Here is an 18,810-nt window from a genome sequence, read left to right on the forward strand (position 1 = left end):
CTGAGAGAAGAAAATATGTATTTGAATTTTGATTATTTTTCAATAATTCTGTGTAATTGTTATAGCAGCAAAGCCAATTAAGCAGGTTAAGTGAAATTGTATGATAAACGTGAAAACAATTTTTACTTTAATTTTGGAGACAGAAACTAAAATTATCTTTACCAGTGTGAATCTGTGAAACTGTTTTCTTCACTATTTACTCTGCTTGCTTTCAATTTGATTTCAACCAATAAAATAATTCTTAGACATGTACTCTCTGTTGATATAGTCATGCTAAGTGTTGAACATAATGGTTAAAACAAGAGTAATTTCATTATCTTTTTGTAGTTGTGGTTAATAATAATAATAAACCATTCTGTGGGAAGAAAAGATCTGGGGAGATACCTGATGATAACAAGGAAAGACTGTGACGTGCCTAGAGTGACTCCATTAGTTTTGATTTTGCAGGTTGGGTTTACTAAAGGTATTAATGTCTTGCCTTCAGTGTCTTTATACTGGCATTCCCTTTTCACATACATTTAGCTTACGGAATTCCAATTGAAATAAAAAAATAATTAAACCTTGGACTGACACCGGTGAAAAGCACTGCTTTTTGTAGGGGTCATTTGTACCGATGGCTGGTTTTCATTGGGTCCCTCTGCTATCAGTGATGTTCAACTGAGAGCAATTTGGTATGTGCTGCTGTTGTCACAGTATTTGCGTCATCGCGGTGTCTGCCAGACTCCTTCTCTCTTTCCTTGACATTGTCCGTCTGTGGGAACTCACGGCTGGGAGACTCCGGTCCCGGCAGACCTGCCGCAGGGGGGATGGTTAATCAGGGGCTGGGAGTCCCCCCAGCCCGTTCCCTGTCACTGACATGGAAGTAATGCGTGTACAAGAGCACTGCTGTGATCCTGCTCAGTCACTGGACAGAAATTGTAATAATTGGGTGGCGAGGCCGGAGCTGGCGCGAGGTGTGACGGCAGAGACAAAGGGGACAGGAAATCACCATACAGCGTCATATGCTCCTTCTCACCCTTAACTCTGATTGCAGCTGTCAGCGTGCCATTATGGTTCTTCAACATGCTGTTTTATTCAGCTCAGTGTGTGGGAGATATTTTTTTGAAACTGAAACAATGCTGGAAAATGATTGGCATAAGGTTACCTTTAGGCACACTGCAGTTCCTGAGACTGTTGCATAAGAAACAGCAGTATTAACTTACTGACAAGGGGATTTTTGATTTAGTTAAAATCTGTATTTTTCATCCATGTCATGTTTTAACTCTGCAGTGAGTTAGAAGCGCTGGAGATACAGCTGAGAGAACATATTCCATTAACTCTACTTTCTTAAGATCTATAACAAGTATTCTGTTTTTCTTTCATCTATTTACTGTCTTTTAATGCCATACTTATATTTTTTGACAGCATAAAGGATGGTTTGAAATGCATTAGGATAAAATGTTAAAATAGTGCTACAGGAGAAAAAAATATATTGAAGACAACAAAAGGCACGCCATTCTCATGACCAGTGAGAACTGGCATCACAATTATTTCCTATGACCAGTGAGAACTGGCATCACAATTATTTCCTATGCTCTTTTACTGAAAACATTGTTTTTTAGAGGTATAAAAACCTGCATTGCTCAGGACTGAGAGAAATTAATTTTTTGTCTGTATGTAGAACTCCATGGTTGAACTCTTCTTGCTTTAATTTAAACCCAGCTCTTCTGAGTAATTATGTTTATTATTCTTCAAAGTTTATGTTATTTGTTGTGTATTTTTTAGCCTTTAGTAGGGTTACTATTAGCTTAGACTTAGAAAGAGAAGCTCTAGTGATTTTGGACACATAGTTAATAAATTAGTAGTTTTATGGCTATGCTAATGATTTTAGTATATATGTACTTTAGCTGAATTTTTTTATGTTGCACATTCTTCTAAACTGAAAAGTTGTCTTAATTTTTTCTCCTTCATGAATTTATAAAACAAACAGAAGTATGTAGTGTAAAGCTACAGTGAATTAATATATTGAATATATATATATAACATATATAACTCTATATACACATATAATATATCTCAACCGTGTTTTAAAAATCATTTTAATAACATTACACCAAAATAATCATAGGTTCATGGTGACTCATTTTGTATGTTCACATAAAAACATGTTCTGAGCATGGTGATGCTTTAGCAGTATCTGAAGAGACTGCCCATGCCAACAATCCTGATGTCTGCAGATGGGGATGGAGTTTATAACGTGTGTGTGAATAGGGACTGAACCAGAAATCCTCCTTCCAAGTTCTAACAACTTCCCTTCCTGGTTCTAACAAGCAGATCCAAGAGTTTCCATCTGGTGCTAGAGAGGATTGTTCTTTAGCTGGTTCTTACAGGCAGTAATATATATATATATGAATATACTATATATATATATATAGTATATATATATATACTATATATATATTCAGAATAACCATATCTGGAACTTTTATCGATATTCATTTGAGAGATTTGTGGTGTTTCACTGCATGTGGCATAAAAGCAGAAATTCTCTTCAATTATGTGATATTTAGCTATTAGATAATTACAGATAATTGCATGGGCAAGTTCTATGAACTGAAGTGTTACTGTAACATCTAAAAATCTAAAAATCGGGTGACAATTATGTTTAGAGTTATTATTTCAAGTATAATTACTTTGAGATTGGCAGTGCACATGCCTAATGGGTAATCACTGGAATTTGACTTCACAGTTGCACTTCCCCCTGGTTGTAAAGTTCTTTGTCACAACATTTAAATGTAAAGATAACATAAATTGACCTCCACGTGTGTTATACTAAAACTGCAGTACTAGCTCCTTAATGTTCTAAACCCACAGTTTCACGGGGGAAACAGGGAAGGGACAGTGTGCTGTGAATGGGGAAGAAGTGAAGCAACCCTTCAACAGATACCAGATAGTGGCATAACTCTTTTCCATAGCTGTCCAAAAGAACCCTTTTATATCTATTAAAGCTAGTTTGCAACCAGCTGAAATTCTGCAGAGACCAAAGGCTTTCAAAATGTCCTCACATGATTTACTGTCTTCCTCCCATTGCAAGGAAGTTTCACTAGGAAGATTTCATTCATAAAATTTCATACAGTAGGGGAGAATCTGGAATTCATTCTTGGGTTCCACTTGAACAAAGCTTCTTTTTATTTTTAATATTGTTTATATATTTTTTACCAAACTTCCAAGTTATTAAGGAGTATATTTGCTTTTGTTTGTTCCTTTCATTATTTCTCAGGTTTTACCTGGCGAGATGATTATACTCAGCATGTTATTAGTCAGGAGCTCTCAACCATTCACAAAATCCACAGCAGACGCCCCGATGTATTTGCATCTGAAGGATCTGATGCAGGAAGGTAAGTCTTCTATGGTGTTTTTGCCTGGTAGGGTTTTGTAAGGGTTTCCAAATGATAAGGAATAGACTGGAACAGAGGTGGAATTAAAAACCTCACCAAAACCACTATTTGTATGATAAAGGGAAAATAGTCATACAGCACACTGAACACTCCAGTGTTCAGTGGACAGAATGAATTAAAACCATGAATCTTGTTTTTCTGATTATCATCAAGTTAAGAAAATACACTTTCTATCATTAATTAGGGTGTCAGAATTCAAAACATCAGGCCTTTCACTCAATTTATGCATTTTCTAGTGTCAATTCAGCCATCTCTACTTATGACCTGCTTAAAAAGGCAGACTTATACAGTAGCTCACCCACAGGAGACATTTTATTCTGGACTAAGTATTGAGTGACATTCTGAGCAACTGATTATATTTTCAAAGTCATATTCTTCCAAAACATAGCTATAATTGATCTGATGTCTGTAGATTCCCAGTGGTAGTTGCAAAATTTTTCCAGGAAGGAGAGGTTCATGCAAGTTCCCATGACAGAAAATAGTGTTGGGATATGACTTGAAAGGTATTGAGGGATGACTTTGTAGTTATTGATTGCAAGAGACACATCTGTAATTTTGTAAAATTATATGGTTGTAGAACCTGTAGTTATATATACAGTTATATATATATTCATATACAGTTACACATATAAAAATACTCTTTTACCTGGTCTGTTCTGTCCTACAGGCTTTTAAGTGCAACCCAACCACACAAACCCCAGAAGGAAATTTTAGGAACATTAAAAATGGCAAATTTTGCTTTCTCTTGCATGATTTTAAGAACTACAATCTCAAAAGTAGTGAAATTGAAAGAAAGGGCTTTTTGTTAAAAAACTCTCCTCATGGTGGGATAGAGTTTGAGCTTCTAGCCTTGATGGGCTTCAGATCTTCATATACTGCAGTATGTGGTTTGCATATACTGCAGAACCATTTCTTTTCTATATTGCTCTTTTATGGAAATAAAAATGCTGCATAATTGATATTGCCCAGTGGCTTCGACTGTGTTTGCTTCATTTTGTTTTGATTTAATTCAATATTCTACCCTGTATTTCACGTGTCTGCTGATTCAAAAGCATGCCTTAAAATCACAGCATCATATATTTCAGAAGTGCAGTAAGGTAGAAACTTAACTTTCAAAGATGATAGTGATCTATAGATTATCAGAAATGTGATAACAACACGTGTTTGAATCTGTAAACATTTTCACTGCTTAGAAATGGCACACAATGCCATTACAGAATGGATTACTCTCTGTACATAGTATCAGAAATTATTTTCACTATCTTCTGGGGATACTTTTTTAGAATGAGTGAACCTAAAACTTTTATTTGTGAGAGTAGGACAAAATAGGCCAGATTTCCATGAGATTAAGACTGTATTCTGCAGTGTTCCAGATTCACAGTTATATAAAAATAAAAAGTATAAGCAGATATAAGAAATTATTTAGGTTTCAGATTGAAAACTTTTAGGACTTCCTGTTGTAATCAAGTTTGAGATGTTTTGCATTTTTAACTAGAACTATATGTTAAAAAATAATCCATTTTGTGTATTGACAGTTCAGGAACATCAGAATTTCAAATGTGCTCACATATAGCACTTTCTATTGTGGATAGATTTTCTGCAGTTACCAAGCTGTGCTTCTGAAAGCATTATCTTATGTGCCAACAGTTTAAAGCATTAATTGATTTTTCTGGTTGTCCATTTGCAAAGTATTCTGTAGGTCAGAGAACAGTAGGAAATTTGGTCCCTTGTAGATTCTGATCAAGTGTGTTCTATGTTTGGTCTGCTCAGTGTGATTGCTAAAATCTTATGAGATAATAATTAAATAATTTAAAAAGCAACTTAATGTAGGTATCTAATTATCAAAGAAACATTATGGCAGGAAGACCTTTTATTAAGGGTAACGTGTGTAATAAGACAATATGAAGTCATACTAATGAGTCATTAATCCCCACAGAGCTGGTGAGAGCAAGAAAATAGACTCAGACACTTGAAAGGTAAATTGACTTAGGCTAAATTAGTGCATATGAAATTTGATGAAACAGAAGACATGGATTTCATCTCAAAAAAAAATGCTGAAAGTGGGAGTTTGATTTCAAGATGAAAGTTCTTTCTTTGTTGGCTAACTGGAGTGTACGTGGTATTTCCTGGGTCCTTATTAAATTTCAAAAAACCCTCTCTTGAAAGAGTATCAAGATAAAGGAAAAAAGTCCATTCTGCACTCAGGGAATAGATGTCAGTTGTGTTCATTGGTGCAATTAGGCAAAACCACAAACGTTTCCAGCAAACTTCAATGTATGAAATGGGGTATAGCATTATTTCTATAATAAAACCATCATTAAGTCAGTAATAAGATTCTCTCAGCACTTAAAAGGGAGAAATTTATTCTAAAAAATGTGGTATCTATTAATGGTGAACATTCTAGAAATAGCTGAGGTACAGTAATTTAGATATCTCCACACAAAAGCTTCCAAAGTGCTGAGTTTTGTAGGAAATATTCTGTGGAAAAATAATTCTATATGCTATTGCCTTTTTACTCTGAAGTTCGTTGTGTGCGAAGTAATTTTTCAGAACAAATTAAAACTGAAAATACTTCCCAAAAAATGCACAACAAGAACTCAGCTGTCATTTCTCCTACTCACCAAGTGCTTTTATATATTTGTGTTTCATCCATTTTCCAATATCACTCTGTCAAATTTAAAAGAAATATTTTAATTCGCTTGCAATAATAGCTCACTTAATGCATTTCATTTCTGCATTAACAAGGTGAAATATAAAAATTTTTTAAAACCTTTTATATGTATTCATAGGATCCTAACAAAGTTGTCATGAAATGAAACGTAAAGAATGTAGTCTTTTACATTTTAATTGTTTAAATGTTTATAGCATAAAATATGATATCTAGTGTGGAATGTAAACATGAGTGGAATTACTGTCTCCATAAGAAAAATGAGAAATCTTAGAGCTCAGATTTTGCTTTTACCACCAGTGACAGTGATTATATACTGTAAATAAGGGTTGGAAAAGCCAACCTAAATGCTGTCTTTTGTCTGTGCATTCAGTTCCCATTAGCTCCAGTGGAAATCCTTGGGGCAGAATTCAGTCTGTTTTTTTTCATTTTCCCTTTCTTTTCAAAGTTAGTGAAGAAAGGAGAAGATAGGTGTTGGAATTAATCAGTGAATGAAAGATGAGTGTTGGAAAGTGGGATCCCTCCTATGAAGAGAGGCTCTTTGGATTAGTTCATCTCTACTGAAGCAGAAAGCAATCCTGCCCAGCTCTTTCTAGAACTGCAGAATAGTTTTAGTCTGGCTTTAAGTTGAAAAGGAGGTGGATAATGTTACCTGCATATCCACCCTCCATCACAAGGCAGAATTTAGAGCCCTGAAATAAGAGAAAAACGCAAACAGCATAGGAAAGAAGAAGGACTTACAATAAATTATCTCAAGTTTGCTACAGTGCTGTGCAGTAACCTTTTTTTCCCCTAGAGTTTCTGTGCCTGATGGGAACCTGCTTGTTTTACACAGGGGGAAGTAGAGGGTTTTCTGGTGTTTCGGTGAGCAACCCTGTGAGCACTGCTGCTTGCAAAGCCACCACAGTAAATTAGATTATTAATTACATTTATTGGCATTACATTAGTAGGGACACACATTTGATACAACTGTGAGCATGGAAGGAAGTCTGTTACTTTGTGCATAAGGTAAGGTAATTAAACCCGAGATTTGGAAAATGATCTAACAGTGCTCTCTCAGGCTGTGCCCCTACATAAACACCAAGGGTTGGGCTGCTAAAATAAAATTTCATTTACAGTGACAGAGAGATGTTGGAAGTCAAATTCCTTCACTGAGCAGGAAAGCCTTTCCACCTGGGATTGTTCTTTATCGGAGAAGTGTGGGGGAATGTGGGTAGGAAATGGTGACACTAAAAAGATGATTTCCCTCAAAACAATGCATCACTCACAAGGGAGGAAGTGAGCTGGGAACCCTCTCTCTGCTTCCTTCCACAAGGAATGAAATAGTTACTGGTGCTGACATTTAAATTATCGTCATCATTGACATGTTGTTGAGATAGATGAGGACAGCTGGTAATAATCCAGATTCATCGCACACAGCACTCTGAATCCCATATAAGCACCTCTGCACTGCCATGATTTAATCAAACTTTTAGCCTTCCTTTGCAAACGTCACCAAGATCTGTCTAAACCGCTCAGAAAACACCACTATTCTGTGAATCCCAGGCACATGAGAAGATCAGAAGAAATACTTGTTCCGTCTCGTTATTCTCTTTTCAAGCCCTTTGCTGGAACTGACTTGCTCTGTTATTTCTGCATAGCCAATAGTCTCCTTGTATTCTGTAAATTGGTGCAGGGCCAAATTGGTGTTGAGTCTCATCATCATCCAGCAATTTTTTTTAAATCTTAGAACCATCTCATATTTCTTTGGGGTGCAATTTATTCATGTGTACTTTCTTTTTACAAGCGTTTTCTTTTCGCAAGCGTTTTCTTTTCTTTTCTTCTGAATGTATCTTTGCCTTGATGTGGCATTTTATTTGATTTACTGTAGAATCATTAGCTTTGATTCATTCCATAAATTGTTAATAGCACAAGATTTTTTGACTACTTTTGCTGAAACACTGAATCTTCTATACTTTCGTGGTTGATAAGCTTTTGAGTGACTTTTTTGTTAAGTGTTGGACTAACTTCAGTGTTTTGCAGTGGCTTTTTAATTGGCCAGTTTGTATGTTGGACAGGCTGGTAACTTTCTTTTGCTTGCTTTTGCTGTGCAGGACTTTTGGACATAACACAGATAATGAAAGAAATTATGATGGGGAAAATGATGTGAACTTGGCCAAGTCTCTTCAGCAATACCTTAAATATCTCGGTATTCTTTCCCAGTCTGCATCTACAAATCTGTATCCAAGGAAGACAAGTGACAAAGCTTCTGTCAAGGTAGTATTTTTAATGTGGTTCCTATATTCTGTGATCTTGGCTTCCTTCTTCTCTGAGTTCTTATTTTTCAAATTTCCCCTCTGTCTCAAGACCAGATGTTTTTTACTGCCTCCTCCAATTAATTATCATAACTGCACTAACCAAGTTCTCTCAAAATGAGTCACCTTCAGCATTGTAAATGCTTCAGCTTTTCAAATCTGGAGCATTTTACCTTAATGAGGGATGAATTGAATGTGATGAAGAAGGAAGAGTGGGATAAAGGTGGTAACATCTTCACTGGCTGATCTGAAAGCTCTAGGATAACAAATCAGGTGAAGAAAATAAAGTGGCAAAGCCAAACTGCCATTTTATTCCAGGGACTAACTCAGAGTCACGGAGCTACTGCAGTGTATCTGCAACAGCACCCCCTGACAACAGCACCAGCTGTAGCAACCATTTAGTCGTGGTTATTATTCTTGTCAGAAGCACAAGTTTCACTGTTTCCAGTTTCACTGACTGACACATATAGCACTTATGATTTATGGTGTATGTCATTAGGTGCTCAGCTGGGGCAAGAGAAGCTTGCAGGCAGCAGCAAGGCAGCTTTGAGGAGGGAGCAGGGACCACCTTCATGTTACCTTTCCTCCACTCTCTCCTCATGGGCGCTGGCTGTAGCGAGGCTGCTCTGTTTTGAATCACTGGCTTTCAGAGACAAGAAAACTTGCTCAAGAAGTATTTCAGTGGGTCTGGTGCTGTCATACAAGTTCATAAATAATCCATATGGCTGAGACCTTCTGTGGGGAAGCCTGCTGTGATAACACCACCCACCAACCTTATCGAGTGTTGCCATGGAGATGGGTACTCTGAAGCCTGGGGGAGTGGGATAAAGAGGAGAAAATCTGGAAATGAGGCACATATAGGAGCAAACTGTACACTTGTATTTACTAAGGAGCGTTTTAAAACAACAGACATTGAGTCAGATGTGTTACCTGCAATTTAAAATAAAAAAAGGAAAGGAAAATTATCTTAAAAATTAGCAATCAATCATGAGTTTTAAATGATCCTGGAGATGTTTCCCAATCCTCTGCAAATAAAGTGCAACTGCTCATCTTTAAAAGCAAGAGGGACATGGTATTTTTATCTTGATTCATTGTTTCATTAATGGATTAACATTTAAACAAAAGAGAAACCAGGATTTTTGCTACTCCAGGAAGAAGCAAAACCCTATAAAATTTAACAATTTGAAAGGAGAAGGAAGGAAAGTAATTGCTTGAGGTGCCTTTGATATGGTTGTACCACTTGAAATTGAAAATGACTACCATATGCACTTTAATTGCATGCTTTACCAAAATATTGGTGCCTTATTTTGTATTTAATATATAGAAAAATTAAAGCTCTGCGTTAAATAATTGTAGCAAGATCTCAGCATTTAAACTTTCTGGCCTTTTCTGATTAAAAGTAAGGACAAGACAGAGGTACTTAACCCTACTTAAACTTAGAATTGCAACTTTTGGGCCTTTGCCCTTCTTAAAAATAATTTTCTTTCAAGTATATATTTACCTCTGTCACTTCATTCCTACTGTCAGGGAATAGGAGATGTAACACTGCTCTGGTTGCTTTGATACCTTACCTGCTATGAAGGACAGCTGAATTTTGCAGAAATTTAATGTTTCTAGCAGGCTTCCTGAGTGGATTCTGATTTATTCCAAACCTGATATCAGAGGTCTCTGGCCAAGAAAAACAAAGGAAGATAAAAGACAAAGAGGTTTTAAAATATCTCTTATACTCTGAAAGTGCTATTTTATACTTTAATATAAATATATTTAGTCAAACTGTTTTACAAACTTTCAGTCTTTAGTTGCCCTACTGTCTTCAGTAGGGCATGTATTATCAGAACAAAGTTACCAAGTAGATACCACATAAACAAGTATGCACAAAGTCGTAAAATAAGACATCACAAAACCTAGAGCAGGTAACTCTTTTCCTATTTCCCTTATCCAAACAACTGTCAGCTCGAGGCTTGATACAACAGTGACAGAAATAACACCAGTAAACTTTAATCATGTGATTGACCAAAATTCCTATAATGTCTACCATTTATTGCAAGAGCTTCTTTGAGTGATTTTTGAAGCACTTGAAGTTTATCACTAACTTAAAATTTTTTCTCAGTATTTAGGCAGTATCTACTGCAGGCTGTAATCTAGCGGGCTGATAATGACTCTGCCAGGGGATAAATAGCAGCAAATCAGAAGCTTTGGTGGGTCTGTTTCCTGAGGATTACGGTTGTAAAGAACATTTCACTTTAGTTCATCCAAAAAGAGTTGTTCAGAAAATGGGCACTTGGGGGCATTTGTTACTTAAGCATTAGCTAGTGGGGTTTTGTGTTCGATTTTCTTGGTTTCCCCCCATACACACACACACACACTCAGGCTGTATGAAAGTTTTACCACTCACAAAATGCTGTGTTATCAGTCTTTATGATGCCTTTATACCAAAACCGGATATATCATGGAAAATAACACATAGCCAGGCACATACTTGTAATGAGGAAGCTTGGTTTGTCTTAGCTACAGAGGCAAGAAATATATTTGAATTATATGTGAATTCCTCTGCCCTTCTCCCCTCCAGTTAGAAAAAACCCCTCTCACACCAAAACACCCAAAACCCTGAAAAAACCACTATACTGTTGACATTCCTACAGAAACTGAGGAGCAGGGTTTAGTTGGGTTTGAAGGGACAGCAGGTAGCTGGTGTTGCTAAAGCTCATCGGCTGTAAAGGGGAGCTCACTGGCTTTGCTGCTGCTGCTGCTGCTCTGTGTGAGCACTGGCATAGCAGGGCCACAGCGGGAGTCTTGAGGAAATTTTTAAATAAAGGAGATACTAGAAGAGAAAAATACCTTTATCCACAGTGACTGTTGCAACAAAGCAAAACAGAGAGGCAGCAAAAACGAACAGTGTGGAAACAAATACCCCTGATGTCTACTTTTCACCAGCCGTTAGCCAAGGCAACGAGGGATGTTCTTACAATGTGTTTTTTTTAGAAGTTTAAATGCCTGCACTCAAATAGTTGCAGGAGATTTCAATTATGCTGTTTTAACCTGACCAAGAAAATTTTTTAGTCATCACAGAAAGAAAAGTTATGTGAAATGTGATCCAAATGTACTTAAAGGTCTCGAAATCAGAAGAAAATAAAAACACCTGGAATTGCTGGTTTTTCTGCGAGCAATCTATATTTTGTACATATTCTCTTTGCTTTCTGGTAGCCTGACTTGTGACTTTTTTAATGCCTCAGATAACTGCTGTGATAACACAGGGCTCATTTCAGACATGGCGCAACATCAGAGAGCAATTGTGGCCACCACTCCACATGGCTGGGCACGCTATTCCTCACATATTTGATCTCCCAGCTCCACTCTGTGACTGGACACTCCTTTGGCTCCTCCAGAACACCTTCTGGACAGGCTGGAGGAATAAGGAAGTTGCCACCACACTTGTACCAGGGCTGCATTTCTTGTTGTGGGGGGCCTCTATTTTATGGTTTGGGTTTTAAGGCTGGAAGAGTTACGGAACTGCTTTTACTCCTTCCCCCTGCCCTGGCCTCTGAGGTTTTCAGCCATGGTGGGTCCTACCTGCTGCTAACATCTTCATCAGACCTGTGTGCCATTCAGGCCCCAGCATGTACTGTGGGGAGAAAGGGAAAATTATCTCTGAGTCATTAGGGAATTTCATGAAATTTCTGTTATTTCCTTGGTTTTTAGCTACAATCATTTTCAAGATAGACTTTTTGTATGGATATTGTGATTGCAGAAATCTTCGACTCCTATAAATATTAAAGCAAAGATTTTTGGGGAAAAACCCCAGAATCTTTACATCAAAGAAGTTGCTGATAAAGTTAAAGGTCTTTGAAAAACCATGAAGGGGAAAAGAAACAGGTGAAGCAACTGGACAGTGCCAGAGGGTTTTGTCTCAGCAGTGTAGTGGTACTGAGAGGGGAGAAGGTGCTAGTAAAAACTCATATAAATCATGTAAAATAAAAATTCATATCTTTGCTGGGTTGAAAGTCAATTGTTTGAATCTTTGTAATTGATCTCCTGAAAGAACCAAGAAGTGTGATAATTATTTAAAAGGATTATTATTTATTTTAGAGAGTCTGAGTGCACAAGTGCTCAAAGATGTACTCTGAACTTATCTGCAAATAATAATTGCTGTGATTAACTAGTACGAAATTACTCAGTCATTGCTCATTTTAATCTGGAACTTTAATTCAAAAAAGGCAGCACCCTTATTTATCTAACACTGATTAAAATACAGGACTGAATGAAGATCATCAGAAATTGCTCTGATGACTGACTGCTGAAAAGTCAGAAACCTTCCTGCGATGTATACTTTTAAATGCTACTTATAAAAATGTAAAATTTAATATTTCATACATGAGGGATTATGTATAAGTAAGGAAAAATGTAATTCACCCTGTCATGAACACTTTCATAAAAATATTTCAGGAATAATTGATAAAGGAATGTCTCCCTGAAGCTACAGAATTGCCCATCTATTGTCATACTTACACAAAGATATTTAATCATTTCACAATCATTGATATATTTATTTACCTAAAACCATTACAGAGTAGGAAAGAACTAATACCCCTCGTTCACAGACAGATTAAACAGCCTTTCTAAGGTCATGCAATATTTTTTTTTTTGTAAAGTGTAGACTAAAAGCTAGGTCTCAAATCCCAGAAACATATTTCATCTTTTGGATCATTCTCCTCTCTGTGGCTCCTTTTAGCAAAACAGAAACATTACAGTCCTCCTAAAAAAAAGCTAATGAACATAAAGAAACCCCAAAACCCAACAAAACCAACCCCAAAACTCAACAAACAAACAAACCCCTACACTTGACCATATAAAGATGTTTGTATTGGTGCAAGTCAGCCTAAACTCATTCTGTGATCAGCAGAGAGAAAAAATGGAATTTTAAAGTTGTGATCCATCCACTGTAATTTAAATATATAAAATAAGACATTGTAATTTCTATCCTCTTGGCCATCCTGTGTGAATCTGGTGTAGATTGCAATTTTTTCTGGAAGAACTGGTACTTTTAAAGCTCTGACAGAATCATGGCTACAAAGCCTAGTAAAATTGAAATCATGTTTGTGGCATAAATACACAGTCTGGTGATCTAGTGTGACTTGTGATTTATTTTTTTAATTAATAATTTGGCAACGGAGCATTATCATGCTCTTCAAGTCTTAGACCTAACACCTATCTTTACCTACAACCTATCAGCTTATGTAGGATGTAGTGACAGAATTTCCACATCTAACATAGAATCCCTCATTTCCCTTATCGCACAGCTATCTTGTAAGGATTAATTATTTTTACAATTATTAGAAGATACAAGTGCCATAGAAATGTTATTATAAATGATGTGTGTCAAGTCTGGAGGCTTATTTAAAAGGGCAGTTAATTAATTTCTAGTAATTCCCAGATGAAACATAGATTGATATTTTTAAAATCTCAAATACCAACTGGATAACAAGATTTGGTTCTTTTTCAGATCCTTCACTTCAAAATCAGCTCTTTTTTTTCCAAATACCACGTTTGGAGTTTCTGTTTCTGTAATTTTCCCTGCAAGTTTGCAGTCATTTGCAAATATTTATGCCCTGTATTTCAGCACACTGTGATCAGTAAATAGAAGATGATGGAGCTGATACAAATTTTAAAGTGGATTCCATATTTATTTTTCCATCATATTCATCAAATGCGGGGTAGAGCTCACAGAAATTTAAACTTACTTTATCTACCTCTGTGTTAGTGTGTTGGTGTAGACATTTCAGGATGGTGGAACAACAATTTTTATTTTTAATGGAGGGAAAAGACCTCACCTTGCCCCAAAGAGTTGTCCAGCAAATGGATGGTTGTTTTCAATGGGGTTGTAAAGCAATATTGTAGGCATTGATCCTGCAGATCTCTTCACTTGCATTTCTTAGGTAAAAGTGTTCTCTAGATTTGTATGTTTGAGTTATAGATATATTGAATTGGTGTTAATGCGCTCAACTTTTGGCAGATGAAGATGTTCGTGTTTCTATGTAAATCATCTTTAAGATAATGAGTTAGCTCAATATACCAGCATATGCCTACAGAAAATGTGTTTAAACATCGTTCACTGAAACCTCAAGTAACAGACTTATTGGCATATGAGCAAACTGCTCTCAGGCAAGGGAGGCTGATACACCATGGTAGGTCTATCAGCACTGATCCCCTGCACGATTTCTGCCATCCACTGGGGGCTGACTGTCACTTTTTGGTTCCTACTGGTAATGCCAGGGAGCTTCTGAATGGAGGAGCCTGACAAGTAAAGATACAAGTAAAGCCTTGTGTCCCCAGGTCTAGGCAGTAGCCAAGTGGAGCAGGTAATGCCAACAGGCACCACGGGACACATGGTCTGACTCTGGTGGTTGGCACTCAGACCACCAAACACACACATGCACATGGAAAAGAGCCTCTCACTCAGAGGAATAGTTAGAAATCGAGTTTATTAAGAAGACAGGACAGACACGAGACATTGTCGGACGAGTATATTTGCCAGCCTGCTTACATGCTACCAGTCCCTTTTATTCCTTTTTCTAAACATCCCATAGTATGTGCAGGACAATGACAAGATGTTCTCCTTGGCATTCCATAATGAGTCCCACACCACTGCAGGCAGTGATGATGAGCTAATGATGAATGCTGAAGAAAGACCACCCAGAACTCTTCCTACCCCAAAGGAAACTTTGTTTTGACTCATAGGATGGAGATGTGTCAGAAACAGAGAGAAAAACCCACAGGTAGTCAAGAAGACTAAAGATAGTGAGTTACTCAGCAGTAAAAGAAACGTCAGCTAATGATAAAATTGTCCATGCTGAAGAGTCTGTTGAAGGTAGGCATGCAGCTATGATCATTTCAAGGGAGATCAAGAATGGCTGGGAACATTTGAGACTTAAAAGTGAATTTATTAAATAGTAACTTGTACATGAAAGAAGCCAATGCATTTGTCCTCTCTTTTTTTTTCCTTTTATTTTGTTTAAGAGTGGTAGAATATGCTGCTCACAGTCAAATCTCTATCAACTGAAATTACAGCAGTAGAGATTATTAAATGCTATACAGTCAGACCCTGGACAGTCCAATGTGCTTTCACAATGAGAATTAGGAAGCAAAATCAGCATTAGTTTTGACCAAAACAGACTCTGAGAACTCCTTTTGTTTGATTAAGTTTTTGACACTGCAGACTACAGGATGTTAATTAAGAATCTTTACCATCTTTACTTCTCTGATGTAGTTCTTAAGTGGTTTCAAAGCTATTGTATTTTTCAGAAAGATAGAAGATAGTTACAGAAAATTATTAGTGAAACAGTAGGTCAGGTGAGATGACTGTAGTGGTGCCTGTCGCCTGTAGCCTGTGAGTCTGTTGAAAGGCCATGGCCTGATGCTATCCCATCACTGCAGGAGGCACTGGTCTGGCCTCTTTACCAGTTTCTGGGCTCTAAATTAATCTTCCACGTTCTTGGGTTTTATGCATGCTATAATATCATTATAGTAAGTGAAAAATTCATTATCAGCTGCTAGAAAAGGCTTTTGCTCCATTTTTACTCAAAACATTCAATTCTTTCTTTGGCTTTAGCTTTCATTTTCAGAGGAACCTTCCTCCGACTTTGGTGCAGAGTGTGTAGTATCATGTCTCCAGCACACAGAGGCTTGCAAAGAGGAGTTCCCCCCTTTCAGCCTGTTTGAACCTGGCTGGAAGCCTGCCAAGATATCCTGACAGGACAGCACTGTATGGGAACAGCAGCTGAAAAAATTAAGGCTTTGTTAGCACAAGAATTGCTACTTCAGCTGGAATGCTCTAAGGACAGAGCTGTTCTGCTTACTCAGCTCCATCCCAGGGACTTTCGCACTGTAATCCACTCCACGACGTTTGGCCTCAGGTTTCATTGTTGGGTGGATTTCTCTCAATTTTCTCTCAATTTCCTCTCAATTTCTCTCTTAATTTAAAGGTAAATTGAGGGTACAAATTCATAGTCTACACTTTGACTTAACAATCAGGCAGTGCCGCTTGTGCTGCTGTTTATTTTAGGGGTTCACGTGAGTACATGTATCTCCCATGTAGTGAGCTCACATGAGGCAGGTTTGTGTGGGTTGTAAAGTATCTAGACTGTGTCTGGTAGAAAAAGCTAAACTTCTTTCACTCCACACACTGAGTTAAGGTATGAGATAATTTCATTTCTGACAGTCTTTGGAAAATATTATTTTATCCCACCATGGGTGAAGAAGGGCCTTCCACTGTTTGTTGTGATTCCATTTTCTAATTTCAGAGACCACACAGCCACTATTTCAAACAGGCACAGTAAATAAAGCATTGTAAGTGGAATCACGCTCCAACCAAATTTAGGTGGTAGCAAACATAAATTAATATCTGAAAACACATCAAACTGAGGGTGGAATATTACTTCTTTATGCATTTTTAAGGGTTTTTTTTGTTAGCTCTATATTCCTTCAAGTTTTAGCAATTGTATCTGCAAGAAGGGAAGTATTTTGTCAAAAACTGGATTCCATTTTTCCTGCACTTGGGCAAAACGCTCAAATCAATCTACCCTTTAGTGGATAAATTGAACAGCACTGGGATGTATGTATCTAATCCTGCCCCCCTCTTTTAATTTTTTTTTTTAATAAAATATGTGGTCCATGGACTTTTGCATAATGCGTCTGCACAGTGTAATTTAATGTGCCCTTCTGTGAACTTTCATGCAGAAAATGTCAGTTAGTTACAAACCTAAACCATACAAGACATTGCCCTAACAATTCCATCTTCAGAAAGGTTAGTGTGTGGGCTTTTTTGATAATGTGGGAATTATTGAGATAGCTTATTTGAAAGGTGGTGAAGGAGAGGAAAATCCTTTGCAGATGGAGAAATAAGATTTTTTTTTTTAACTGGGGTTTTAGCAATTCAGAGTACTTTGAAAAGATGTTGTATCAGTGACATGAGACAATTGAACAGTATTTTACCTATTAAAAATAAAATGTTCTCGATAGTAATAGGGGCTTGTATTCTAACCCTGCTAGTATAAACCATCTATATTGTAACTGCTGCATTCTTTTTTAGCTTTTGCACATTTCACTTAATGTATGTTTGGGTTTCTTGTGTGCTATTACTGGCAGTACTTGATATAAACCCAGTTTAATCAATCCAGAAACTCATTTTCTTTTTAACATTTTCCAGCTCCCTGTTTCGCTCTGCTTCTCCATAATGTTAGAAGATTCTCCAAAGGCACCAACATGGGAATTTACAGACTCTTCTTTTCACTAACCATGGATAATGCCATTCAATTTTGACATAGGTCAAACTAGCAATGTCCATGTTCAGGAGGTTAGCTTGAAAAAAACCCTTCAAATAAGATTATCACAGTGGTCTGCAATTGTTTTTAATAACTTGAGATGTAAATTGTCACTGGATTCTAAACTACATATAAGTGATATGTTTCTATATTTTTCTCTAAAAAAACCCAGATTCTTTTTCCCATGCTACTTAGACAAACCCATAGTTTAGGATTGTATTTATCTCTGCTGCCATTTTATTTGGATTTCACCTTATGTGTGTCCGTTGACACATATATTTTTGGAGTTTTGTTGGAGATAGGGGCAGTGGGAAAGGGGATTTTTTTCTCCTCCAAGTGAAGGATTGCCATACAGCTGTGAGACACTCTTAATTAAGTCAGAGTAAGCTACATGAGATGGGCTGGTATCTGAGTACACTGTGAAGACAGCTGAGCTGTCAGTGCTTTACTTTAATTAGACTTTTAATATTTCATCCCTTACTGCCCAAGGTGTGACCTGTCAAGCTTCTGAGAGGCTGCCCCTTCCTGACAGAGGTGCAGTGCTGAGCCCAGGACTGGCACACACTTCTATCCAATTTATGTACAATCACTTGGTGGGTTTGTGGTCTTCGCTTTCTTGATGTGCTTGTTGTCTGCAAGAACAGAGTATAACTGATCTGTTACTATTAAAGGATATTTTGAGTTGTTAAATAGTTCATCAAAAGCCAGCCCACATCTCCTGGTCCTAATCTTTCACAGTGGTTTGACAGTGCCTAGCAGTTTTTTCCTCTTTAAAACTTGATTTATTAGTAAAGTTTAAGAGGCAAAAAAACCCAGCTGGATATAGAACAGGGATCCAAAATAGTGTGCATTTACCCAAACTGGATTGAGCTGACTTCGTGTCTTTCCGTGTCTGAATAGAGAATGTCCTCTTCCCCCGTCATGATTCTCCCTTTCCCAGCTCCCTGTTCTTCGTTCCCTTGTCCCCAGAAGGTCCTCCGAAACGCAGCCAGGCAGGGAGTACGAGTGGGAAAAGCAGGCGGCAGCTTTTGTGAATTCTCAGGGAACTACTTGTCGCGTCTGGGGGTGCTTTGTGCCATCCTCGGCAGCTCCTT

The 18,810-nt window shown here is 37.3% G+C and overlaps 1 protein-coding gene across 2 annotated transcripts in view; it reads left to right on the forward strand.

The window, feature by feature from the left end:
* Positions 1-18,810, forward strand: part of PTPRN2 (protein tyrosine phosphatase receptor type N2) — a 641,953-nt gene that overhangs the window by 219,257 nt on the left and 403,886 nt on the right. For both annotated transcript variants that reach the window (XM_064638038.1, XM_064638047.1), the window contains 2 exons: positions 3,260-3,377; positions 8,199-8,361. In XM_064638038.1, the coding sequence (XP_064494108.1) occupies positions 3,260-3,377; positions 8,199-8,361 (281 nt within the window). The remainder of the gene's footprint in view (positions 1-3,259; positions 3,378-8,198; positions 8,362-18,810) is intronic.

Source organism: Pseudopipra pipra, chromosome 1, assembly GCF_036250125.1.
Source record: "Pseudopipra pipra isolate bDixPip1 chromosome 1, bDixPip1.hap1, whole genome shotgun sequence".
In the NCBI taxonomy this organism is placed as follows: domain Eukaryota; kingdom Metazoa; phylum Chordata; class Aves; order Passeriformes; family Pipridae; genus Pseudopipra; species Pseudopipra pipra.